This window comes from Rhinolophus hipposideros (assembly GCF_964194185.1).
Source record: "Rhinolophus hipposideros genome assembly, chromosome: 22".
Lineage (NCBI taxonomy): Eukaryota > Metazoa > Chordata > Mammalia > Chiroptera > Rhinolophidae > Rhinolophus > Rhinolophus hipposideros.
Window position 1 is genome coordinate 33,764,095 of NC_138068.1, and position 26,999 is coordinate 33,791,093.

General features: G+C 36.0%; 1 protein-coding gene across 3 annotated transcripts in view; it reads right to left on the bottom strand.

Annotated features, from left to right (window-relative positions):
• TASP1 (taspase 1) overlaps nucleotides 1-26,999 on the bottom strand; it is a 259,989-nt gene that overhangs the window by 18,667 nt on the left and 214,323 nt on the right. For all 3 annotated transcript variants that reach the window (XR_013992327.1, XM_081034656.1, XM_081034657.1), the window contains one exon: nucleotides 17,488-17,561. Coding sequence is in view for 2 of the 3 variants with exons in the window: in XM_081034656.1 (XP_080890782.1) it covers nucleotides 17,488-17,561 (74 nt within the window). In the remaining variant the exon portion in view is untranslated. The remainder of the gene's footprint in view (nucleotides 1-17,487; nucleotides 17,562-26,999) is intronic.

The following is a 26,999-nucleotide window of genomic DNA, read 5'->3' on the forward strand; positions in this document are numbered from 1 at the left end:
TCAAGGCTCACATGAGAGAACTTCAACAGTAACTAGTAAGCAATATTTTCCCCTTACTTTTAAAAGAAAAATTAGTTAGTTAGGTGAACTTAACAGAAAAGCTGCAGGCAAATCTTAGATTTCACAAGGAAAAACCCAAGTCTGTGATGCTGTCAAGCTGGTAGACCTCTAGCCAGACAGCTTTTTAAAATGGCACCATTAGTACCTTATTGGCCTGAATTGCAAGTTGGGGGTGGTGGTGTGTGTCTATTCTTGTAGCTTTGAACAAATTTTTTTTTTCTCTTATGGGATCTCTGAATTCACTCATCAGTTGTTTTCTGTTTACAATTTAGAGTTACATTTTGCCAAAATATAATAACCACTACCATCTCCACCAGATGAATAGGGTAGAAATCCAGGGTGTATTGCTCTTGTCATAGGAAATGTAAATGACACCTTTGGGAGTATAATTACAGCATAAATGAGGCTGTGGAGTTGCATGATGTGAGATTCTGAGAGATTCTCTACAACTTTTATGATCACCTCTTCCTCCCACCACTACATCATCATCCATCATGATTAACGCATCATCTATTACATGCACTTCAGTTATGTAATTCAGCTAATATTCAGAATGCTATGAAAGATCAGTAATATTCCTACTTTAAAGATAAGAAACTGAGGATCAGACTTGAACCCTACCCCAGGTTATAAAGCAGGGGCTCCCGGATCAAAATTCAACCCTGCCTAACTCCAAAGCCCAGTCTCTTATTATATCATACTGCCTCTTTATAGATGGTCGTTTTTAGGCTTTTTTTTTTTTTTTTTAAAAAAGAGGTATGATTTAGATACAATAAAATGCATATATGTTAAGGGTTTGATGAATTTTAAGCATTATATAGCCATGAAACCAAAACCTAAATAATTTTTCCACACAGAATATTTCTATTACCCATCCCCCCATTTCCTTCCTTGAAACAACTTTCAGATTTCCATCACCATAACTTACTTTTGCCAGTTCATATAAATGGAATAATTCAGTAAGTACTATTTTGTGTCTCGCTTTGTCCACTCAACATAATGTTTTTAGTATTTTTTAAATTAAATTTATTGGGGTGACAATGGTTAGTAAAATTACATAGGTTTCAAGTGCACAATTCTATAATACATCATCTATATGTCACATTGTGTGCTCACCACCCAGAGTCAGTTCTCATTCCATCACCATATATTTAACTCCCTTTACCCTCCCCCTTTGGTACCCCTTTGGTAACCACTAAACTGCTGTCTGTGTCTATGAGTTTTTGTTTGTTTGTTTGTCTTGTTCCTTTGCTGCTTTCAGATTTATATCCCACATATGAGTGAAGTCATATGGTTCTCAACTTTTTCTGTCTCACTTATTTTGCTTGGCATAATAATCTCATGATCCATCCATGTTGTTGCAAATGGCACTATTTCATCTTTTCTTGTGGGACAGTAGTATTCCATTGTGTATATATACCACATCTTCTTTATTCAATCATCTATCGAAGGACACTTTGGTTGTTTCCATGTCTTGGCCACCATAAATAAAGCTGCAATGAACATCAGAATACGTATATCTTTACAGATAAATGTTTTCAGATATTTTGGGTAGATACTCAGAAGAGGGATTGCTGGGGCATATGGTAATTCTATTCTTAATTTTTTGAGGAAACTCCATACTGTTTTCCATAGTGGCTGTAACAATTTACATTCCCACCAACAATGAGGTTCCTTTTTCTCCACAGCCTCTCTAACACGTGTTATTATTTGTCTTGTTGGTAATAGCCATTCTAACAGGTATGAGGTGGTATCGCAATATGGTTTTGATTTGCATTTCCCTAATAGCTAGTGGAGTCCAGCATCTTTTCATATATATGTTGGCTGTTTGTATGTCTTCTTGGGAGAAGTGTCTGTTCAGGTCTTCTGCCCATTTCTTAATTGCATTTTTTATTTTGTTGTTGTTGAGTTGTATGAGTTCTTTATATATTTTGTATATTAGCCCTTTATCGGAGGCATTGTTTGCTAATACCTTCTCCCATTTTGTTGGTTACCTCTTTGTTTTGTTGATAGTTCCTTTTGCTGTGCAGAAGCTTCTTAGTTTGATACAATCCCATTCATTTATTTTAGCTTTTACTTCCTTTGCCTTTGAGGTCAAATTCATAAAATCCTCTTTGAACCAAAGGTCCCTAAGTTTAGTACCTATGCTTCTTCTATGTAGTTTATTTTGTCAGGTCTTATGTTTAAGTCTGATCCATTTTGAACTAATTTTAGTATATGGTGACAGCAAGTTAGTTTCATTCTTTTGCACGTGGCTTTCCAATTTTCCCAGCATCATTTATTGAAGAGATTTTCTTTACTCCATTGTATGTTTTTGACTTCTTTGTTAAAAATCATATGTCCATATTTATGTGGGTTTCTTTTTTCTTTTACTTTTTTTTTTCTTAAGGTTTAAAAGAGGACTGCTAAGGATAGGACATTGTGGACATCACTCATTCATAGGATCTCCAGGAGTTAGAGTCAACTAAACGGCACATACACATATAGAAGAGAATTTATTTAGCTTTGTGAGGTTTTCCTTTCACATGATACAAATGCTTGGCACAGGAAGACCTTATTAAAGTTTTATAAATTGCTTTAATTAGGTAAATATCCTGGTTGATATTATGAGGCTTTCAGACATTAAGTTTGAAAAAGTTAATGGTCACCAGGAGTTGCATACATAATCACAATCAAAACAGCAAAATAAATCAAAGAACAAAGACCCCTCAAAATATAATAAATTGTAATTTCTAGTCAAATATTTATTCTTATGCTATATTCATTTTGGTCCTTTGAATTTATTTTCCATTTTATACTCTGACATTTTCTCTGAATATAAGTTACAAATAATCTTTTGCATTATTTTCCAGTCTCAAAACCACCAAGTTACCTGTTTCACTTTGGTTGTATTGGGATCCTTTAGAGAGGATTCACTTACTTAGCCAGTTGCACTCCATAACCTTGTGAATAAAAAAAGGCTGGAAAATTAAGAACAAATAATGGGCTGACTATTGCACTGATTTGATTCCAATGTGAGAAAAAAATCACTTCCTTAAAGCAGCAAGCAATTCTGCCTAATAAATTATTTCCATCTCTAAACAGATTGAAAGTGAAATTAAGGGAAACCTATGATAGTTTACCAGACATTATATAGTTTTAATAGTTCAATACTGGTAATACTTGATGATCATGAGTAAATTAACAGGCTAACATTTTAAAATGTATACTCTAACGAGGATGAAGTACATAAACAGGTAAGCTTATGAAGAAGCTGAGTAAGCTATATATACCAGAACATACAAGTGTCCATCTACATTTTCTTTCACTTTTTTTTTTACAGACTACTAAATGCTGTTGAATGCATACTTTCTCATTTGTCATTTTGGAAGTCCTTTATTGTAAAGACAATGCTTTTATCGATGACAAACAGCAGCCACATCGCCAGTGATTATTCTAGACCTGAACATTGAATACATCCAATTTCTTCTTGAGACACAAGTTTCCATCTATATTTCTGAGGCAATGTTTCTATAAATTCTGCAGTGCCCGGTGGACCCTTCTATATCAGTAAATCTGGTGATTTACCTCACTTAGAATGTGAAGTTGCAGAAAAGGGAGACAGTATTCCTGCTAATCTCAAACCTTCTCGTACATTGGTTTAAGGTTGTCTCTTTTGTCAGCGAACACTGGTCTAGATTACGGTAGCTTTATGGTGAGACTCAAAATAAGGTAAGTCCTCTAACTGTGATTTTTGTTTTTTAGGGGAACAGGACTTTTATTGGGGAACAGCGTGTATTTCCAGGACTTTTTTCCAAGTCAAGTTGTTGTTCTTTCAATCTTAGTTGTGGAGGACGCAGCTCAGCTTCCAGGTCCAGTTGCCATTGTTAGTTGCAGGGGGCGCAGTCCACCATCCCTTGTGGGAGTCGAGGAATCAAACTGGCTACCTTGTGGTTGAAAGCCTGCACTCCAACGGAGCCATCCGGGAGCTCAGTGGCAGCTCAACTCAAGGTGCAGTGTTCAATCTTAGTTGCAGGGGGTAGAGCCCACCATCCCTTGTGCGACTCGAGGAGTTGAACCAGCAACCTTGTGGCTGAGAGCCTACTGGCCCATGTGGGAATCGAACTGGCAGCCTTCGAAGTTAGGAGCACGGAGCTCCAACCACCTGAGTCACCGGGCGGCCCCTAACTGTGATCTTTTTAAAAAATGATTTTTGCAACTCTAGGTCCTTTGCATTTCCATATAAATTTTGAAATCAGCTTGTCAATTTCTTAGTGAAAATACCTGTGTAATTTTTTATTTTATTTTATTTTATTGGGGAATATTGGGGAACAGTGGGCCTCTCCAGGGCTCATCAGCTCCACGTCATTGTCCTTCAGTCTAGTTGTGAATGGTGCAGCTCTGCTCCAAGTCTAGTTGCCATCTTCAATCTTTAGTTGCAGGGGGCACAGTCCACCTTCCCATGAAGGAATTGAACCAGCAATCCTGTTGTTCGGAGCTCACGCTCTAACCAACTGAGCCATCCGGCTGTCCTACCTGCAGAATTTTGACTGGAATTGCTTTGAAGCAAGGGATGAATTTGGAAAGAATGACTATGTTAACACCATGAACATTGCATATTTCTCCATTTGTTTAGGTTTTCATTTATTTCTCTCAGCAAGGTTTTACAGTTTTCAGAGGACAGGTCTTGTACATTATTCGTTAGATTCATTCCATGTCATCTGAAAATAACTACAGTTTTTACTTCTTTCCAACTTTTATATTTCTTTTACTTGCTTAATTGTAGTGGTTAAGAATTCCAGTAAAATAGTGAATAGAAGTAATGAGAGTAGCCTCCTTCTTTGCCTGTTCTCAATGTTAGAAAGTGTTCAATGTTTCACCATTTAGTATGATTTTAACAGTAGGTTTTTGGTAGATGCCCTTTATCAGACTGAGTTGTTTATCAGATTTCTGGTATTTCAAGATTTTTAAGTAAAAGTTAAGATGAGCATGTGATATTGAGATGATCGTGTGATTTTTTTTCCTTTATTTTGGTAAATTACATTAGTTGATGTTTTTAAACAGATTTATTGAGACATAATTCACATATAAAATTCACCCTTTAAGTATTCAATTTAGCACTTTTAGTGTATTTGAAAAGTTGTGCAACTCCAATTCTGTAACATTTTCATCACCTTGAAAACACACTCTATACTCGTTACCACTTACTGCCCAAACTCCCCTCCTACCAGTGCTTAGCAACCAATAATCTCGATTCTGTCTCTATAGATTTGGGTATTCTGGACATTTCATATAAATGGAATCATACAATATGTGGCCTTTTGTGTCTGGCTTCTTTCACTGAGTGTGATGTTTTCAAGGTTCATCCAAGCTGTAGTATATATCATCACTTTGTTCCTTTTTATGGATGAGTAATACCCCATTGTATAAATACGAGGTGTGTCAATTAAGTTTATGAACATGCCACTGTGCGCTTACATTGGCAAACTGTACATACAGCTCAGTTAGGTTTCATAACCTTGGCATATCAGTGTCTCACAGCTGTGTTCATGTGGCCATGTGGTGGTGTCTTGCTGAGTGGTGTTCATTATTGTTGTGTGTTTTTGTGTGCCATCGTGAGAATGTCTGAGCTTGAATCAGAGCAATGAACAAACATTAAATTTCTTGTGAAACTGGGCAAGACTGGAAGTGAAATCAGGGACATGTTAGTCCAAGTTTATGGGGATAATGCATTAAGAAAACAGCAGTGTACAAATTGATTAAACATTTTTCTGAGGGGAGAGAACGCATCATTGATGAAGAGCATTCAGGGCATCCAGTAACGAGCAGAACTGATGAAAACATTGCAAAAATTTGTCGAATTGTGGGTCAAAATCGTTGGCTGATTGTGAGAAGCATAGCAGACCAAGTAAACATCAATAGAGAAAGAGGAAAATCTTAACTGAAAATCTTGGCATGAGAAAGGTGTGTGCAAAACTGGTCCCGAAGGAGCTCACCAATGAACAAAAGCAAAAGGGGGTTGAAGTTTGCCAAGACCTTTTGGAGAAACAAGACAATGTTTTGGGCCATGTTATCACTGGTCATGAAACATGGGTGTATGAATACGACCCTGAAACAAAGCGTCAAAGTGCACAATGGAAGTCAGCCAATTCTCCACGACCAAAAAGTTCTCAGTCCATATCAAGAGTCAAGACGATGTTGCTAACCTTCTTTGATATCAGAGGGATTATTCATTAGGAATTTGTACCAACTGGACAAATAGTTAACCAAGTTTACTATTTGGAAGTGCTGAAAAGGCTGTGTGAAAAAGTTAGATGAAAAAAACCTGAACTTTTTGCCAACAATTCATGGCTCTTGCATCATGACAATGTACCAGCTCACACAGCACTGTCTGTGAGGGAGTTTTTAGCTAGTAAACAAATAACTGTATTGGAACACCCTCCGTACTCACCTGATCTGGCCCCCAATGACTTCTTTCTTTACCCAAAGATAAAGGAAATACTGAAAGAAGACATTTTGATGACATTCAGGACATCAAGAGTAATACGACAACAGTATTGATGGCCATTCCAGAGAGTTCCAAAATTGCTTTGAAGGGTGTACTAGTCACTGGCGTCAGTGCATAGCTTCCCAAGGGAAGTAAGTACTCTGAAGGTGACTGTAGTGATATTCAGCAATGAGGTAGTATGTAGCACTTTTTCTAAGATGAGTTCGCAAACTTAACTGTCATCCTTCGTACATCACATTTTATTTCTCCATTCATCAGTTAATGGGTACGTTGGTTGTTTCTACTTTTCAGCTATTACGAATAATGCTGCTATAAACTTGTAAGCACAAGTTTTTGTTTAGACATATCTTTTCAATTCTCTCAGAAGTGGAATTGCTGGGTCATATGTAACCCTAGGTTTAATTTTTTAAGGAACTGCCAAACTGTTTTCCAAAGAGGCCACATCATTTTGCATTCCCAACAGCAATACATGAGAGTTACATATATCACCAACACTTGGTATTGTTCATCTTCTTTATTGTAGCCATCTTGGTGGACGCGAAGTGGTATCTTATTGTGGTTTTGATTTGCATTTCCCTAATGACTTCTGATGTCAAGCATCTTTTCATGTACTAATTGGTTATTCATACATCTTCTTTGCAGAAATGTCTATCCAAATCCCTTGCCCCTTTTTGTCTTTTTATTGTTGAGTTGTTAAGAGTTCTTTATATGATTTGAATACAAATCCTTTACCAAATGTCATTTGTAAATATTGTTTCTGATTCTGTGGGTTATCTTTTCACTTTTTTGATGGTGTCCTTGGAAACACAAAATGTTATTAATTTTGACAATGTCTATTTTTTCTTTTGTTACTTGTACTTTTGGGGTTACAGCTAAGAAATCACTGCTTAATCCAAGGACATAAAGATTTACTCCTAAGATTTCTTCTAAGAAATTTATAATTTCAGCTCTTACATTTTGGTCTCTGATGTACTCTAATTTTTATATATGGTGTGAGGAAGGGTCCAACTTCATTCTTTTGCATATGAATATCCATATGTCTCAAAATAATTTGTTGGTACTGATTGTTAATTCAACTGTACATTCCTGGTAAAAACTTTACTTGGTGTGTATGTATGGTGTGTGTGTATGTGTGTGTGTGTGTGTGTGTTATATTGCTAGATTTTTAATACCAAATGAATAATTAACTTATTAAGAATTCTTACATCTATATTTATGGAGGCTATTGGTCCGTAGCTCTCTTCACTTGTAACATCTTAGTCAAATTTTGAATAAAATAGGTTGGAAAGAATTCCCTTTGCCTTCTTTTTCTGAAAGAATTGGTTTAAGATTGTATTATTTTTACAATTAAATGTCTAATATAACACACCAGTAAAGCCATCTGTGCATGAAGTTTTCTTTGCGAGATTTTGATTATAAATACAATTTCTTAAATATGCATATGGTTATTCCAATTTTCTGTGTTAAGATAGTATAAGTTGGATTTTTAACGGAATTTATAAATTTCATCAAAGCAGCTGAATTTATTGCACTCAATTGTACAGGTGTTAATATCATTTTATTATCCATTTAATGTCTGTAAGATCTATAATCCTGCATTGATATTCCCTTTTCATTCTTGATTTTGGTTTTGATTTTCACTTCCCTTGATATTGGTTATTTGTATTTTTTCTGTTTCTTTCCTGATCATACTTTCTAAGGTTATATAGATTTATTGATTTTGTTCAAGAAACCAAGTTCTGTCTTCGTTGCTTTTCTCTGTATTTTTTTTATCTTGATTATTTTGAATTTATCATTCTTAAAGCTTCTTTTTAAATATCTTTTTTAATTTTTCAATTATAGTTGACATAAAATATATTAGTTTCAGATGTACAACAGTGATTAGACATTTATATAACTTATGAAGTGATCACCTCAATAAATCCAGTATCTATCTGACACCAGTTATTACAATACCACTAACTATATTCCCCATGCTATACTCTATACCCCCATGACTATTTTGTAACTACCAAATTGTACCTCTTAATCCCCTTCCGCCTTCCACCATCCTCCCAACCCTGCCCCCAATCTCGCAGCTATCAAAATGTTCCGTATCTATGAGCTTGTTTCTGTTTTGTTTGTTTATCCTGTTTTCTAGATTCCACATATAACTGAAGTCATATGGTATTTGTCTTTCTGTCCGACTTACTCCATTCACCACAGTACCCTCTAGGTCCATCCATGTTGTTGCAGATGGAAAGATTTCATTCTTTTTTATGGCTGAATAATACGCCATTGTATATATGGACCTCTTCTTTATCCATATACCCATTGATAGATATCCAGTGCCTCCATATCTTAGCCATTGTAAACAATGCTGCAATGAACATATGGATGCACAAGTCCCTTTGAAGTAGTGCTTTGGTTTTCTTTGGATAAATACCCAGAAGTGGGATTTCTGGGTTCTTCTTGTCTCTTGTTATATAGCCTTTATTTTAAAAATGATTTTGTCTGGTATAAGTATTGCTACTCCAGCTTTTTTGTGTTTCCATATTCATAAAATAACTTCCCCCCACCTTTTACTTTCAGTCTGTGTGTCTTCTGATCTGAATTAGGTCTCTTGTAGGCAGTATATGTAAGGGTCTTGTTTTCTTGTCCATTAGACACCCTATCAACAATTACTTTACATGTAATCCATTTAGATGGATTAGTTAACTACAGATGTGTAGTTATTGTCATTTTATTATTTACGTTTTTTACCTTTGTTTTTTTTTCTCCTTAAAGAAGTCCTTTTAACATTTCTTGTAACACTGGTTTGGTGGTGTAACACTGGTTTGGTGGTGTAACACTGGTTTGGTGGTGAACTCCATTAGCTTTTTGTTGTCTGGGAAACTCTTTTTCTGTCCTTCGATTCTAAATGACAGCTTTGCTGGGTAATGTAATCTTGGTAGGGCCTTGCTTTTCATTACTTTGAATATTTCATAATAATCTTTTCTGGCCTGCAAAATTTGTGTTGAGAACTCAGCTGACAAACTTATGGAAGCTCCCTTGTAGGTAATTAACTGCTTTTCTCTTGCTGCTTTTAAGATTCTCTCTTTGTCTTTAACTTTTGGCATTTAATTATAATGTGTCTTGGTGTGGGCTTCTTTGGGTTCACCTTGTTTGGAACTTTTTGTGCTCCTTGGGCTTGTATGTCCATTTCCTTTGTCAGGTTAGAGAAGTTTTCCATCATTATTGATAAGGTTGACTTTAAGTCTTTTGGTATTTGTTTTCTATTTGTGTCATATGTTCACTGTTTTTGTTTTTCTGTTCCTCTTTTCCTGCCTAGTTTTGGGTTGAGTAATTTGTGGTACTTTCATTTATGTCTTGTACTTTTTTTAGTTATAACTTTTTTGTTATATTTAAATTTGTTACCCTAGGAATTAAAAAAGCATTATCACAAGCTATCTCATAGCAATATAAGAACCTTACAGTTACCTCATAAATAACATTATGGCTATGTAATTCCTAATGCACATATTTTAGACCATTTGTCATAGGTACATAGGTAACAGACACTCTCTTTAGTTTCTTAAATTTATTTTCCTCTTTGTGCTTAAGTTTGGATAGTTTGTATTAACTGATTCTCAAGTTTACTAAACATGTCTTCCACCCAGTCTCTTGTTAAGCCTATCAAATAAATTCTTTGTTTCTAATATTGAACTTTTCAGTTTACCATCTCCATTTTGTTGTTTCTTTTTATAGTTATCATAATTATTTTATTGTCCTTCTGTGTTAATCCCAATATCTGTGTCATCTGTAAATAAACTTCTATTGACTAATTTTTCTCTTTAAGTATGAATCACTTCATCAGAGGACTCATAACTTTTTATATGACAGACATTGCATGTAAAAGACAGTAAATATTTAAAATAAATAATATTTACCCTAAGAAAATAATACACCCTTTCCTCTAAGTTAGGATTGAGTCAATCTAATCTCTAGTTGAGGTGGTTCTAGGCTTGTGTTAGTTTTAGATTAAGTTCACTGTTGGCTAATATTTGAGGTCTGGATCAGCAATTTCCCTTAAGCAAAGTGTGGAATCTGAGCCCTGGTGAGACTCTGGAGACTCCTCTGCCTTATAATACAACTGCCAGAATTTTAACTATGGGAGATTTCCATTTGTTTCCAGTGAGGCACCAATTTTCTGTGATATTGAGGTGTTCTCTTTGCTCTTGATAACCTCCCTCAGCTTTCAGTGCCATGGCATATGTCTCTTAGTTCTTCTGCTCTGCCTCAGTATTTCTTTGGCCATTGCCATGCATTTGGTAAAAATCCTACACATCTTGATGGGTCACTCTCAGTTCTTTTGCCTATGGTATGCTTACTTAAAGAAGTCATAAGGAAGAACTAATGGTGAGTCGAAGACTCACCCTGTGACTCGGGCTTCACAGAATTTTAATCTGTCACCCAGCTCATATGTTGCCATAAATAGTTCATTAAAAGTTTGATGGTTTCGGAAGATGGTTTTTTAGACGTAAGTGTGCCATCTTCCCCAGCTGCTGGCATCTAGAATAAAGAATGCTTTTCTCCTCGAAAAAACAAAAAAAGAAACAAACAAAAAAAAAGTTTGACGGTTTCTCTATAGTCATCTATGTCAATTTTACTCCCCTTTTTGCTGGTCTGCCAGGAGTGAAGCAGTCAAGAGTTGTTGTTGTTTTTCTCTCTCTCCTAGGAAGGGCTTGTCTCTTGCTGGAATTTAGTTCATTTAGGTTTTTCTACCATATTCCTCTTTTTGGATGTTTTTTTTTAAATCTATGATTTTTATAGTTCAGCCAGCTCATTCTCATTGTTGGAAGTAGGAGCAACAGCCTCTTGTAACTTTCTTCATCCTAACTGGAAGTGAAAGTCTCTTTCTCACTTCTTTTGATAACTCCTTCTTGTGCACTTTAAGTTTTATATAGTCATGAGCCACATAATGATGTTTCAGTCAATGACAGATCACATGTATGATGGTGGTGCTACAAGAGCACAATAGAGCTGAAAAATTTCTATTGCCTATTGATGTTCTAGCCATCTTAACGTCAAAGCACAATGCATTACTCACGTGCTTGTGCTGATCTGGTATAAACAAACCTACTAAAGTCATATATATAGGTATAACACAAACAATTATGTATATACAGTATATACTTGGTAATGATAATAAACAACTGTGTTACTGGTTTATGTATTTACTATTCTATATTTTTAATTGTTATTTTAGTGTTTACTTTCTACTTCTAAAAAAATTTTCTGTAAAACAGTATGCTGTGTTTCACCAGCAGCATACTCTTACATCTCGTGTCTCTTACATCTCGTGTTTACAGCATCATTTGACTGCAGCATTTTTTCTTTCCCCAGTTTAATTATTTGTTGCTTCATAAAGTTAATGTAGCCTAGGTGTACAGTATTTATAAAGTCTACAATTGTGTACAGTCATTCCTAGGCCTTCACATCCACTCACTGCTCACTCACTGACTCACCCAGAGCAACTTCTAGTCCCGCAAATCCCATTCATAGTACATGCCCTATACAGATGTACAAATTTTTTTTATATTTTGTACTTTATTTTTACTGCACCCTTTCTACATGTAGATACACAAATACTTACCAATGTCCTACAACTGCCTGGAGTATTCAGTGCAGTAGCATGCTATACAGGCTTGTAGTCTAGTAGCAATAGGCTATAGCATACAGCCTAGGTGTGTAGTAGGCTATACTATCTAGGTTTGTGTAAGTGCACTCTGTGATGTTTGCACAATGATGAAATCACCTAACAATGACTTTCTCAGAACATGACCTCATCGATAAGTGGCACACAACTGTGTTTAAGTCTTCTTTCTATGACTTTGAGAAGAAAGTTAAGTCTAACAAAAAGCTCTCCGAAATCTCATCTGTGTTACCCTTTCTAAACAGACACTTACTGAGAATTTTTTTAAAGCCTCAGAAATTATCTTCATAAAAACAAAACATGGTAGATATTATACTGGGATCACAAAAAGCCTACTGAAAATTGAATAGCAGCATATCTGCTTATGTAACATGGCATGTAGGATTTCAAATTTTGTAGATTGGAAACAAGTATCGGGGATAAAGGACCATAATATATTCAATATCCATAATATATACAATTATCCATAATAAATGAAGGATTAATGGGGGTCCAGTCATCTATATTCAGATAGTTAAGATTTTGCTTCCTTGCTCCTTTCACATACCTTACCCCAGGAAGGACTTGAGGTATACTAAGGTATTTGTACTGTCATTTTACAGATAAGTCCTCTGAGATGCAGAGAGGCAGAGAGATCACACCAAGTCTCTCAGTGCACAAGGAGTGGAAGGAGAACCCAGGTTCCAACCTCCTGGCACTGCACTCATTCCAATACTTGTTCATTTCAACTGCAAACCCCAAGGAACTGATCTAATGTGCCATATTATCCAAAGGTGATATTTAACTTTTCATTTGAAAATAATTTCAAAATTACAAGATGGTTCAAGAAACACCCATACATCCTTCACCCAAGTCCACCCATTGTTAACATTTTGCTCCATTTGTTTTTTTAATTTGCTATCGTATCTATCCAACCATCCACCTAATTTTTTTCAGAACCGTAGAGAAGATACTGCTTATATGATGGCCCTTTACCCCTAGAAACTTCAGTTTGTATTTCCTAAGGGTAATGATGGTTCCTTACGTAACATAGTACAGTTATAACAAATTTAACAATGATACAACACTTTTTACTACCCATATTCCAATTTTGTAAATTGACCTAAATAATGCATTTAGAGCATTTTCCCCGTTCCTGTATAGGACCCAGTCTAGGATAGTTATTGGACTTAGTTGCCACAACTTTTTAGTATTATTTAATCTGGAACATTTCTGCAGCCTTTGTCTTTTAGGACATTGACATTTTTTAAAGAATACTGTTGACCTCTTTGATAACCAACGTTCACTGCTGCCTGAAGAAGGCAACCACCCTCACGCATGGCTGGTGGAAATAAGAACTGCTACAACCTTTTTGTGCAACAATTTGACAAAATGTAGCAAAAGCTGTTAAATATGTCATTTTTGACCCAGAAATTCCAAATCTTGGGCTCCCTTCTAAGAAATAATGAAAGAAGATTAATTTATGCACTAAAATGTTCATTACAGCATTGTGTAAAAGCCTAAATGTTTAATAATAGAGGATCAATTAAGTGAACCATGGTATATTCACACCATAGATACAATAGAGAGTGATAAAAAAAAATCAGATGGAAACACATAATTTTCATAATAAAAAAGTAAAATTTTTATTTTACAAATAAAATGTTTTTCACTTCTTTAAAACAAAACAAAAAGAATCCAGTTGACCCTTGAACAGCATGGGGGTTGGGCACTGACACTCCCTGTCCCCCCACCCCAGAATCCAAAATCTGTGTATAACTTTGGCTCACCGAAAAACTTACCTACTAATAGCCTATTCTTGACAGGATGTCTTAATGATAACATAAACATTGATTAACACAAATTTTGTATGTGATATGTAATAATATATTGTATTTTTATAATAAAGTAAGCTAGAAAAAAGAAAATGGTAATAAAATCATAAAAAAGAAAATACATTTACAGTATTTATTGAAAAAATCCATTTATAAGTGGACCCACACAGTTCACGCCCATGTTGTTCAAGGGTCAACTATATAGTCCTTTTTGTCTTTCTTCATAGAGTATTTTTCATTTTAGATTTGCCTGATGTTTCCTTGTGATTACATTCATGTTATGCAATTCCAGGTGGGTTACTACAAAAGTGATGTTGTGTCTTTCTCATGTCATCACATCTAGAGGCACATGATGTCCACCTGCCCCTCACTGATAATAATTTTGATCATACGGTCAAGTTGTTGCTTGGCTTCTCCATTACATACTTAATATCTTCCCCTACAACCAATACGAAATCTGTGGGGAAGACACTTTAACATCACAAAATAGCCTGCTCATTCTCAAAGATGAATTTTTCCAATAATATTTTCACTATGGCTACAAAAATTGATCTCTACATAGTAAAATAAACCTTATTTCACTTATACTCGAACAAGTTCCATGCCACTTTTAACATCTGTTTTCATTACAGTAGTCCATACATACTGGTATTTATTAAAAACTATTCATTAACTGCTATCTGGATATGATATGATCAATTTGATTTTTAAATCCAACTGGTATCAATACCCTCATTTTTGTTCAATAAAAAGAGATCTCTGTAACTTAGGCTACAGAAGGGTTTAGAAATTAAATGATATAATTGAAAGCATATTCTTTAAAAGAAATCTGTAAAAGAACGTACCTCTATTTATTCAAATTATATGTGGATTCTAGTTCTAATGATATTGATTATTACCTAGACTTTTTAAGCAGTATGATTTTGATGTGAGCTTTAATTCAAGGACTTAACTTGGATTAAACATAGTTAGCTTACATAAAATGTTCAAATGACCAGATGGCTTTAGTTTCTGAGTTTGGTACAAGCACAAAGAAGGCAATTTTCAGAAGGAGGGAAAATTGAAAAAAAGAACAAAAACACAACTTTTAAGAAATAGTTTTTCTTCAAGTAATTTTTTTTTTTTTAATTTTTAAAGATGCCTTCTTTCCCATTTTGCTACCACGGTTCTCAACATTATATGAGAGCATGTTTTACAAACCATCCTGAACAATTATGCCACTAATTCAACAATTCTGTATAGAACTCAGGAGACCAGGCGGGTAGGCCAAGTACTTACTTTCTTAAAAAGAATATAAACTTTGCTATAGCCCCTTTTCTCTTTTGAGCCCAGCTACTCATCTAGAGTTTCATCTTACTTGCAACACAATAAAATTCCAGCTTTTATCACAGAAGAGAATTTTTTATATATATAAATAGAATTCATCAGCTAAAGCAATAGTATTTTTCTTTCTTTCTTCTTTTTTAATTTTTTTTTTTTTTTGGAAAGGATTTGTAGCCAGAGGCTCAAAGGAGGAAGAAAAGGAGAGGGATTAACTCTCTGCAAAGAAGGTCAAAAACATAATTTACAAGTGAGGCAAGAGGAGCAGCTGTATCTGTTGGCCTAATCAAGACTACCAGCTGGAGAATTTACCAGCAATATGAAAACCATGTCCACCAGATGTCAAGCAATGCAACTGGAGGCTAAACATCTCTGGGCTCAACGCAGGACTCTCCCCTCTTTTTACCACCCATATTTCATGCTAAATAGTAAGGTGTCTTCCACAGGCCACCAGCAGGGATAACAAGAACACTTCCTCACGAGTGACTTAATAACATGACCGTACCCCACCAGACTGGCTTCAGTGTTGAAGTCCACCTCATACAATGTTCTTTTGTTAAAAAGGAATTTTAGCTCAGAGTCAACATATAAGGCGTGAGAGAAACAGAAATGGCTGCAAGCCATTCTTGAGCAAGGATTATTGTGGCTTATTACGCTTATTTTATATTTGGGAGCCATTTTGTCATTGGGAAGAAAAGAATGTTCTGAAAATATTTATTTGAATAACCATTTTCCACTCATTCTTAAACCTGTACTGTTCAATACGGTAGCCACTAGCTACATATGGCTATATAAATTTAAACTAGTTAAAATTTAAAGTTCTGTTCCTCGGGCATACTAGCCATGTTTCAAATGCTTAATAGTCACATATGGCTAGTGGCTATCCTATTGGGTAATGCATTATAAATATAAAATATTTCCATCATCACAGAAAATTCTATTTATTAGATAGTGTTGCTCTAAACCTGTAAATCACCTGTGAATGGGCAATTATAATTTCCTTCTCTATGTACTAGGAAATAAAGCAACCTTTATGAAATGAGTCTACTCATTTCTCTTATGAAATGAAATGAGTCTATTGATACAATACTTATATTAGGTGAGGGTGATACAAAGAGGAGGGGGAACTCAGTATTAGTTTCACGAACGTAAGCCAATCCTTGTCTGATGAGATGTACTTGTACGCTGTACTCACAGAAGGCCTGTGAAGCTACCGGCTTGCTGGATAATGTACAGAGGCCAGTCTGGATGAGTGTTATATGACAAATAAGCAATAAACTATTCTTTCTTACATGTATCCTTAATTACTTAATGACTCAATCAATCTATATCAGACAGTTTATATCAGAAGTTTCCTTATTTATATTTTCAAATGTGCAAAACAAATCATGTCCTTTAAAAAAAGAGTCTGCCCAACTTCACAGATTTGTAAATGAGGTACTTTAATGCCAAGTAAACAGCATATGCCACAGCTGTTTCTAAAACTTTTATGAACAAGAACATGAGGCCAGTATAAAATAAAATCCATCAATTATATTTCTTATTCCCAGCTCATCCACTGAGTGCAGGGAAGCCGAGCAACTCAAGAGGTGCTGCCTGGATGTCTAAGTGGTTCTTGTGACTCATTGAGGGATATGTGCCATGAGCATGTGACACACAGGGAAGAGACCTTAGACTCTGCGCATGAGGACGCCATGCCAGGGCATGCCACAACATACCCAGGTAGCACTTGCATGTATCTCAGCCACCTCCGCCCTCACATGTGCAGGACCCAGTCCAGGCCTCAGCTTTCTTTGCCTTGGTTTCTTTATCTATTCCAACACTCCTTACCCATCAGCTTCACTCCCATTTCCTCTTCCCAATCCCAGTTTCTTTTTTTCCAATTATTCACAATGGTCAAAGAAGAACAAGATGAAATAAAAAGTTGTGTAATCCTCCCTGCTCCGTCATCAAAAGCAAAAAGGACCTATTGTTTCTCTTTGGGATCATTAACTGTTGTTTATCAGATTCTCATAAAGATCGAGCTACTGCCCTAGAGAGGCTGAAAGAATCTATTCGTACCAACACAGCCTGTTAGAGGTTCATGCAATGGCTGCAAGGTTTTCAGGTTATGCCCCAGTTTTCCCGCTTACCTTGGCTTTCCCATCCTGGGCTGACATATATCCAACACACATGCTCTCTGTTGTGTGGCTCCACAGAAATTCCACTGCCATGTAAGAGAACACAAATAGGCACATTCAGATCACAGATGGAAAATAAATCTTTGCTTTTTAATAGAACAGTTAAAGATAGCTTTATACTTAACACACTCAGTTCTCTACTTTCCATTTGCTCCTTCATAAATGTCAAGATGATTTAGTACTCAAAACTGTGTAATGCCATTTACTGCGAAATGAAAAATGTATTTCTTTCTTGTCAAAACTTATGATTATTACATGTAAAATAAATGCTCTTCTGTTTGAAACTTGTAACATTAAAGACACACACGTGCACACACACTCATACGTACAGTACACAGTGATTTAATAAATGTAATATTCCATAACGTAGTTTCCTTTAATACAGACACACACACACACACACACACACACAGACACACACACGTCTTGGTTTCTAAATACCATTCTGCATGAAAAGAAATCAGGATTCCTTGAAGAAATGTCAATTCCAGGGCTGGGGCAGAGAAAATATAAAATGAATCTGTAACATCTTGTTGTGCCAGAAAGTAAGGCAGTGATCAAAGAATGATAAGGACTCGGGGTCAGCCTGAAGGGGCTCCTGCTGGCCAAATCTGTGTCAACTGTAGTACCAAAATAATAATAGTAATGAATTATCACCACTGAACAAAATGAGAACCAATGGGCCCACACTAACGCAAACAAACAAATGAATAAACAGGGAGGAAGAGAAAACTCTTCCTTGCAGCAGAATGCCAACTAACAAATACAGAAAAAAATATTAAAGTTAGTAAACCAGCATGTGATAAAATTAGTAAAAATTTGAAGAGAAACACTCTATTTCATAGTCTCAAAGTATCTCTCCACAAATTCTTATTAAATATAAAGGGGGAAAATGTAAGTTCACTGTGGAAAAACCTGATGGACTCCACGTTAGGCAAATGATTGAAGCTAACATCACCAGTCAAGGGACAGACAAATCAACACCATGTGACTTCTCATAAGACACCCTGAGAATCATCACAACTTCTGTGGTATTCTTGCCAAAAATGCAGAACCAGGATTACATGACGGAACACCATACAAACCTGATATGGGAGCACTACTAAATAACTGGTATAAACTCTTCAAAAAAGTCAAAGTCAAAAAATAAAAAGAAAGTTGAGAAACTTTCATTTCAATGGGAAAGTTGAGAAACTGTCCCATTTCAAAGAGAAAACGGAGACTTGACAACTAAACGCAATGCGTCATCCTGGATTGGACCCTGGATTAGGGGGAGAGGGTATGTTGTAAGGGACATTATTGAGACAATTGATGGGAGTTTGAAAAGGGACTATGGATTCAATAATAGTGCTGTATCAATATTAAATTTTATGATTTTGGTATCTGTATGTGATTAGAAAAATGACCTTGTTCTTAAGAGACACACACTGAACTAGTAGGGCTAAAGACCCCTGAAATCTCCACCTTGGTCTTAAATAGCTCAGAAAATGTATACGTGTGTGTGTGTGTGTGTGTGTGTGTGTGTGTGTGTGTGTGTGTAAAAGGAAGATGGAGGGAAGTAGGTAGTAAGAATGGCAAAGTAAATGGGGGAAAATGAAAACAGTGGGTGAATCTGGTAGAGGAATTATGGCTGTCCCTTGTACTTTTCTGTAGGTTTGAAATTATGTCTAAATTAAAAGTTACAAAAAGAAAAATTCACAAACATACAAAGATACACACAAAACTTTGTTACTTTCCAGTACACACTTTCAAAATTCTAAGTTTTTTTAAAAGGCATTTTTTAAAGTTTTGAGGCACTTCTCCAACAAAAATTTCAAAAGTCCCTGATAATAAAATTGCATTGCTCAACACTAAACCCTCTGGGTCCCAGGCCATCCATCTGTTTATATCTCTGAGCTAATTAAGCCTGAAGACAAGTGTTTGAGTTGAGACACAACTGTGGGATCAGTGATCCTAGACTCTGAAGGTTTTGCCAGACATGTGGGGAAGAAAGAAGCAGTAAGGGGCAAAATTGAGTTCCTCAGATACATGGCTCATTCCCTCATCATTAATTAATTATCAAACCTGCCAACCTGCTCAACAGACGCTCTGCTGAAGAGTGCAGGAAAACAGTCTCACGCAATGAAGCAAGTTCTCTTCACCAGATGTTTTTTCTTCCTCACACATCTCCTTTGAACTTCAAAAATCTTGAAGACCAGAGCAAGGTCTGGGATATTCTAAATTGCCTAATAGAGCAAAGGCACTCAAGTCTTACTGAATTTCCCCTAGAGTAGAGTGACAATGCACTTGTACAAAGTTAAAGCAGTTCTAAAATTGTGACTTCTCCTTCTGCCCCAAATGTTACAGTGGTCACTGCTCATATAGTCAATGTAGTCATGAAGGTGAAAGATAAAAATATTACATTTTATGTATTTCTTTTTAAAGACACATTTTTGGTGATTTTAAACTACATTGTTCTCTCTAAAAATATAGCCTTCTTTAAAGACATACAATATATTAAAAAATTTAGACTTACAAATCAGAATAAATTGGGCATACTGATTGAATACATTAAATGTTTTTATATTGAAGGGTTTTCAATAAAGTTTCTAGGTATAGAATTTAGGAGTCCTTAAAGAAAGTAACTCAATGTTTAGAAATTCAGTCCACTCTTTTCGCAAACCAAAAGGAAAAAAATGAGGTGCATTGTACTGACACATTGTTTTTAATACCATCAATTCAAATCAGCATATAGCGATCAATTCATCAGTTCAGTGTATAGCTAGTTCAGTCTAGCTTGAGAAATTCAACAGAAATTGCCTACACTTTAAATTATAGAATGCTTTTGAAAAGAAGACTGCTTTCACTTCTTTTAGTTCCTGTCTTAAGAACAAATTATTTCTTAGTGAAGGACTTCACCAAGAGAAGCAGGAGAGGGAGGAACTAATTCAGAATCTGTCATATGCCAGGCACTGTCTTTTGCAGTAAAACTCAGAAAGGTTGGATGGGAAACCTGAAGCTCACAGAAAGTAAGTAACATGGTTTAGGTCATTTTAGAAAGTGCACAAACCGAAATTAAAACTGAACTTCTGGATTCCTAAACCTGTGATCTTCCATTGTTCTATTACTCTGAAATTTGCTCAGTTTGAAAAGAGGAACTTAACAATTAGTGTTATATATTAAGAGGATTAAATTCCTTACAAACAACAAAGGACCACACATCAAACACAAACACAACTCTTAAACATTTTTGAAGGAAAGCTTTTAAAACTATAACAAAATCCAGAGATCATAAAAAACAAGATCAATATATCTGACTACATCAAAAAAATGCTTATAGTATTTGCTTTGGCATGCAGGGAAAAAAGGTCAAGAGACAAATTACAAACTAGGGAGATATTTACAATTCACAACACAGAAAAAGGACTAATTTTCTTTTTTCATAAATTTATTGGGTTGACAACTGTTAGTAAAATTACATAGATTTCAAGTGTACAATTCTGTAATACATCATCTATAAATCCCATAGTGTGTTAACCACCCAGAGTCAGTTCTCCTTCCATCACCATATATTTCATCCCCTTTTCCCTCATCTTCCTCCCCCCACCCCTCTAAACCTCTGGTAACCACTAAACTATTGTCTGTGTCTATGAGTTTTTGTTTCTCATTTGTTTGTCTTGTTCTCTTGTTGTTTTTGGTTTATATACCACATATCAGTGAAATCATAGGGTTCTCTGCTTTTTCTGTCTGACTTATTTCGTTTAGCATCATACTCTCAAAATCCATCCATGTTGTCGCAAATGTTCCTATATCATCTTTTCTTACCGCCGAATAGTATTCCATTGTGTATATATACCACAACTTCTTTATCCTTTCATTTATCGAAGGACATTTTGGTTGTTTCCATGTCTTGGCCACTGTAAACAAAGCTGCAATGAACATTGAAGCACACGTGTCTTTATGGATAAATGTTTCCAGATTTTTTTGGATAGATACCCAGGAGAGGGATTGCTGGGTCATATGGTAATTCTATTCGCAATTTTTTGAGGAACCTCCACACTGCCTTCCGTAACGGCTGCACCAGTCTGCATTCCCACCAACAGTGTATGAGGGTTCCTTTTTCTCCACAGCCTCTCCAACACTTGTTACTATTTGTCTTGTTGATGATAGCCATTCTGACGGGGGTGAGGTGATATCTCATTGTGGTTTTTATTTACATTTCTCTGATGATTAGTGATGTTGAGCATTTTTTCATATGTCTATTTGCCATTTGTATGTCCTCTTTAGAGAAATGTCTCTTCAGGTCCTCTGCCCATTTTTCAATTGGGTTGTTTGCTTTTGTTTATGTTGAGCTGCATGAGTTCCTTGCATATTTTGGATAATAGCCCCTTATTAGAGGCACTGTTTGCAAAAATCTTCTCCCATTCAGTTGGTTGCCTCTTTATTTTGTTGATAGTTTCTTTTGCTGTGCAGAAGCTTTTAAGCTTCATGTCGTCCCATTCGTTTATTTTAGCTTTTACCTCCATTGCCTTTGGAGTCAAATTCATAAAATGCTCTTAGAACCCAAGGTCCATAAGTTTAGAACCTATGTTTTCTTCTATGCAGTTTATTGTTTCAGGTCTTCTGCTTAAATCTTTGATCCATTTTAAATTAATTTTGGTACATGGTGACAGATAGCAGTCCAGTTTCTTTCTTTTGCACGTGGCTATCCAACTCTGCCAGCATCATTTATTGAAGAGGCTGTCTTTCCTCCATTGTATGTTTTTAGCTCCTTTGTCAAAAATTATCTGTCCATATTTATGTGCTTTTATTTCTGGGTTCTCAATTCCATTCCATTGGCCTATGTGTCTGTTTTTCTGACCAATACCACGCTGTTTTGATTATTGTAGCCCTGTAGTACAAGCTAAAGTCAGGGACTGTGATACCTCCAGCATTGTTCTTTTTTCTTAAGATTGCTGGCTATTCGGGGTCTTTTGTGGTTCCAAACAAATCTGATGATTTTTGTTCTATTTCTTTTAAAAACGTCATTGGGATTTGATGGGGATTGCATTAAATCTGTATATTGCTTTGGGTAATATGGCCATTTTAACTATATTGATTCTTCCAATCCATGAGCACGGAATGTCTTTCCATTTCTTTGTGTTCCATTTCTTTTCCATTTCTTCTTCAATTTCTTTTAAAAATGTCTGATAGTTTTCAGCATATAGGTCTTTCATATCCTTGGTTAAGTTTATTCCTTGGTATTTTATTCTTTTTGCTGCAATTGCAACAGGAATTGTTGTTTGTATTTCTTTTCTGAGATTTCATTGTTAGTATATAGGAATGCAATGGACTTTTGAACGTTGATTTTGTAGCCAGCAACTTTACTGTATTCGTTGATTGTTTCTAATAGCTTTTTGGTGGAGTCTTTACAATTTTCTATATATAGCATCATGTCATCTGCAAAGAGTGACAATTTAACTTCTTCATTCCCAATTTCGATGCCTTTTATTTCTTTCTCTTGCCTGATTGCTCTGGCAAGGACTTCCAACACTATGTTGAAAAGCAGACGTGATACGGAACAGCCCTGTCGTGGTCCTGAACATAGAACAAAGGGCTTCTGTTTTTCACCATTAATTATGACATTAGTTGAGGGCTTCTCATATATGGCCTTTATTATGTTAAGGTATTTTCCTTCTGTACCTATTTTATTAAGTGTTTTAATCATAAATGGATGTTGTATCTTGTCAAAAGCTTTTTCTGCATCAATTGATATAATCATATGATTTTTGTCCTTTGTTTTGTTTACGTGATGTATCACATTGATGGATTTGCGGATGTTGAACCATCTTTGTGCCCCGGCGATGAACCCCACTTGGTCGTGATGAATAATCTTTTAATGAATTGTTGTATTCGATTTGCTAGAATTTTGCTTAGGATTTTTTCATCTGTATTCATCAGAGATACTGTCTGTAGTTTTCTTTTTTTGTGTTGTCCTTACCAGGTTTTGGTATCAGGGTAATGTTGGCCTCATAAAATGAGTTAGTGAGTACTGTCTCTTCTTCAATTTTTTGGAAGAGTTTGGACAGGGTTGGTATTAGATCTTCTCTGAAGGTTTGGTAGAATTCACTAGTGTAGCCATCTGGTCCAGGACTTTTGCTTTGGGGAAGGTTTTGGAGGACTGATTCAATTTTGTTACTGGTGATGGGTCTGTTTAGATTTTCCAGTTCTTCAAGGTTCAGCCTAGGAAAGCTATATGTTTCTAAGAACTTGTTTATTTCTTCTAGGATATTGAATTTGGTGGCATATAGTCTTTGATAGTACTCTTGGATGATGCTTTGTATTTCTGTGGTGTCCATGATAACTTCCCTTTTTTCAGTTCTGATTTTGTTAATTAGTGTCTTCTCTCTTTATCTCTTGGTGAGTCTAGTCAAAGGTTTATCAATTTTGTCAATCTTTTCAAAGAACCAGCTCTTTGTCACATTAATTTTTTCTATTGTCTTTTTGTTCTCTATTTCATTTAGTTCTGCTCTGATTTTTGTTATTTCCTTACTTCTACTGACCTTGGGTTTCATTTGTTCTTCTTTTTCTAGTTCTTTGAGGTGTAACATGAGGTTATTTATTTGGGATTTTTCTTGTTTCTTGAAATATGCCTTTAATGATATAAATTTCCGTCTTAAAACTGTTTTTGCTGCATCGCAAAATTTTGGTAGGATGTATTTTCATTGTCATTTATTTCTATGTATCTTTTGATGTCTCCTCTAATTTCTTCTTTGACCCGGTCGTTCTTTAAAGGTGTGTTGTTTCATCTCCATATATTTGTATTTTTTCCTGATTTCTTTTTGCAGTTGGTATCCAATTTCAAAGCCTTGTGATCAGAGCATAGGCTTGGTATGATTTCAGTCTTCTTAAATTTGCTGAGGCTGATTTTATGTCCCAATACATGGTCTATCCTTGAGAATGTTCCATGTACACTAGAAAAAAATGTATAGTCTGATGTTTTAGGATGAAGTGGTCTATATATGTCAAATATGTCCATTTCATCTAATGTGCCATTTATGGCTGTTATTTTGTTATTTATTTTCTGTTTGGATGACCTATCCATAGCTGTCAATGATGTATTTAAGTCCCCTAGTATAATTGTGTTTTGGTCAATTTCTCCCTTTAGATCTGTTAGTAGTTGCTTGGTATATTTCGGTGCTCCCTGATTGGGGGCATAAATATTGATGACTGTTATGTCTTCTTGTTGTATAGTCCCCTTTACCATTATGAAATGTCCATCTTTTTCTCTTGTTATCTTTTTCACCTTGAAGTCTGTTTCATCTGATATCAGTATGGCTACATCTGATTTTCTCTGGGTACCATTTGCTTGGAGTGTCAATTTCTATCCTTTCACTTTGAGTCTATGTTGTCCTTGTAGCTGAGATGTATATCTTGGAGACAGCATATGGTTGGGTTTAGTTTTCTGATCCAATCTGCCACTCTGTGCCTTTTTATTGGTGAGTTCAGTCCATTTACATTTAGAGTGATTATTGATATCTGAGGATTTCCTGTCATTCCTTCTTCAGTTTTCTAGTAAGGCTGTGTCTCCATTGTTTCTTTGCCTTTTTGTTGTTGTCTGTTATTTCTATTTGGTAGGATTCTATGATGTTTCCCCCTGTTTCTTCTTTTATTAAAGTATATATTTCAGTTCTAGATTTTTTTTGAGTGGTTACCTTTAAGTTGATTTAAAACAAAGTTTGATATTTAGAGTATTCCATTTTCTTCGGTATGCTTCCTTTCTCCATTTCCATATTCAGGATCAGGCCTTTATTCTCCCCCTTTTTATGTTTTGGTCGCCACAAATTGTCGCTGTTGATGGTGTTCGAATAGCCTCCTTTTGTATTTCTTGTAGTGCAGGTCATGTATTAGAAAATTCCCTCAGCTTCTGGATGTCTGAAAAGGTCTTCATTCCTCCTTCATATCTAAAGGACATCTTTGCTGTATATATTATTCTTGGCTCATAATTTCTCTCTTTCAAAAGTTTGAATATTTGGTTCCACTCCCTCCTGGCTTGTAGAGTTTCTGCTGAAAAATCAGATGATAATCTAATGGGCTTTCCTTTGGACGTTACCGTCTTCTTTTCCCTGGCTGCCTTAAGGATTCTTTCTTTGTCGTTGATTTTAGACAGCTTCAATACAATGTGCCTTTGAGAAGGCCTGTTGGGATTGAGGTAATTAGGTATTCTATTTGCCTCTTGGATTCAAGGATCCAGTTCTGTCCACAAATTTGGGAAGTTCTCATCGACAATTTGTTTGAATATATTCTCTGTTCCCTTCTCTCTTTCTTCTCCTTCTGGTATGCCCATTATTCTTATATTGCTCTTCCTGATGGAGTCAGAAAGTTCTTGTAGAGTTCTTTCTTTTCTTTTAAGTCTCAAGTTTCTTTCTTCTTCCATCCGTGTAATTTTCAGGTTTCTATCTTTGATGTCACTGATTCTTTCCTCCATCTGGTCAACTCTACTACCTAAGCTGGCTATTTCATTCTTAATTTCTTCTATTGATTTCTTAATCTCCAGAAATTCTATTTGGTTCTTTTTCAAAATTTCAATCTCTTTCGTAAAATGCTCATGGTGTTCTTTGATTGTATTTCTGCGTTCATGAAACTGCCTTTCTGTGTTTTCTTGCATCTTGTTGAGTTTTTTCAGAATTGCAATCTTGAATTCTCTGTCATTTAAGTCACATATTTCTATATCTTTAAGTTCATTTTCTGGAGACTTTTCACTTTCTTTCTGAGCTTCTTGCTGCCTTGGTTATTCATGGCAATTGCTGATTTATTATTTCTCTTCCTAGACATCGACAGGACTGGCTTCTGCAACAGGTTGATAGGAAGAGGTCTTTCTTTTGTTTTCCAGTACTTGTTGGTACAACGTTTTATTTTCTCTCCGACTACAGGCTTTTTTCTCTCTCACACGGTAGTGCTATGTTTTCTCTGCACTATTCCAGCTTCTCACAAAATGGGGGAATTCCCTGGGAGACGGGCTTCTCTGTTAATAGTTCCCCTGGGTCACAGGGGGCAGTGTCCTTGTGGGTATGTGGAGAGCCTTTGAAGTTCCAAAGCTCTTCCTGCACCAGATTCAGAGCCGTGAGTTTCAGCAGCTCTGTTTACTCCTGCAGAGATCCGCCCAGCTAGGTGGGGCCAGGGGCGGAGTGAGTTGTGAGAGGTGGCCCAGAGCAATGGCCGCAACCACCACCACAGCCGGTCCTGTTTCTACAGCTCCCTCCTCTTTGCCGAACTAGTTGGGCTGCGAATCTGTTTCTGCGGTGCACAGTTCTCAGAAAAGCAAATATTCTGTTCTTCTGATCTGACCCTGCTACTGTTCCACTTCCAGCACCGGGCAGGTGGGGGCGGGGTGAGCTCTGGGAGGGTAGGGAGGGGACAGCTAGTCTCAGTGCCTAAAGTTTCCATTCTCTGCTTGACAGTGAGGGCTTAAACCACCGTTTTCAGCCTTCTTCCCTCAGTCTTTT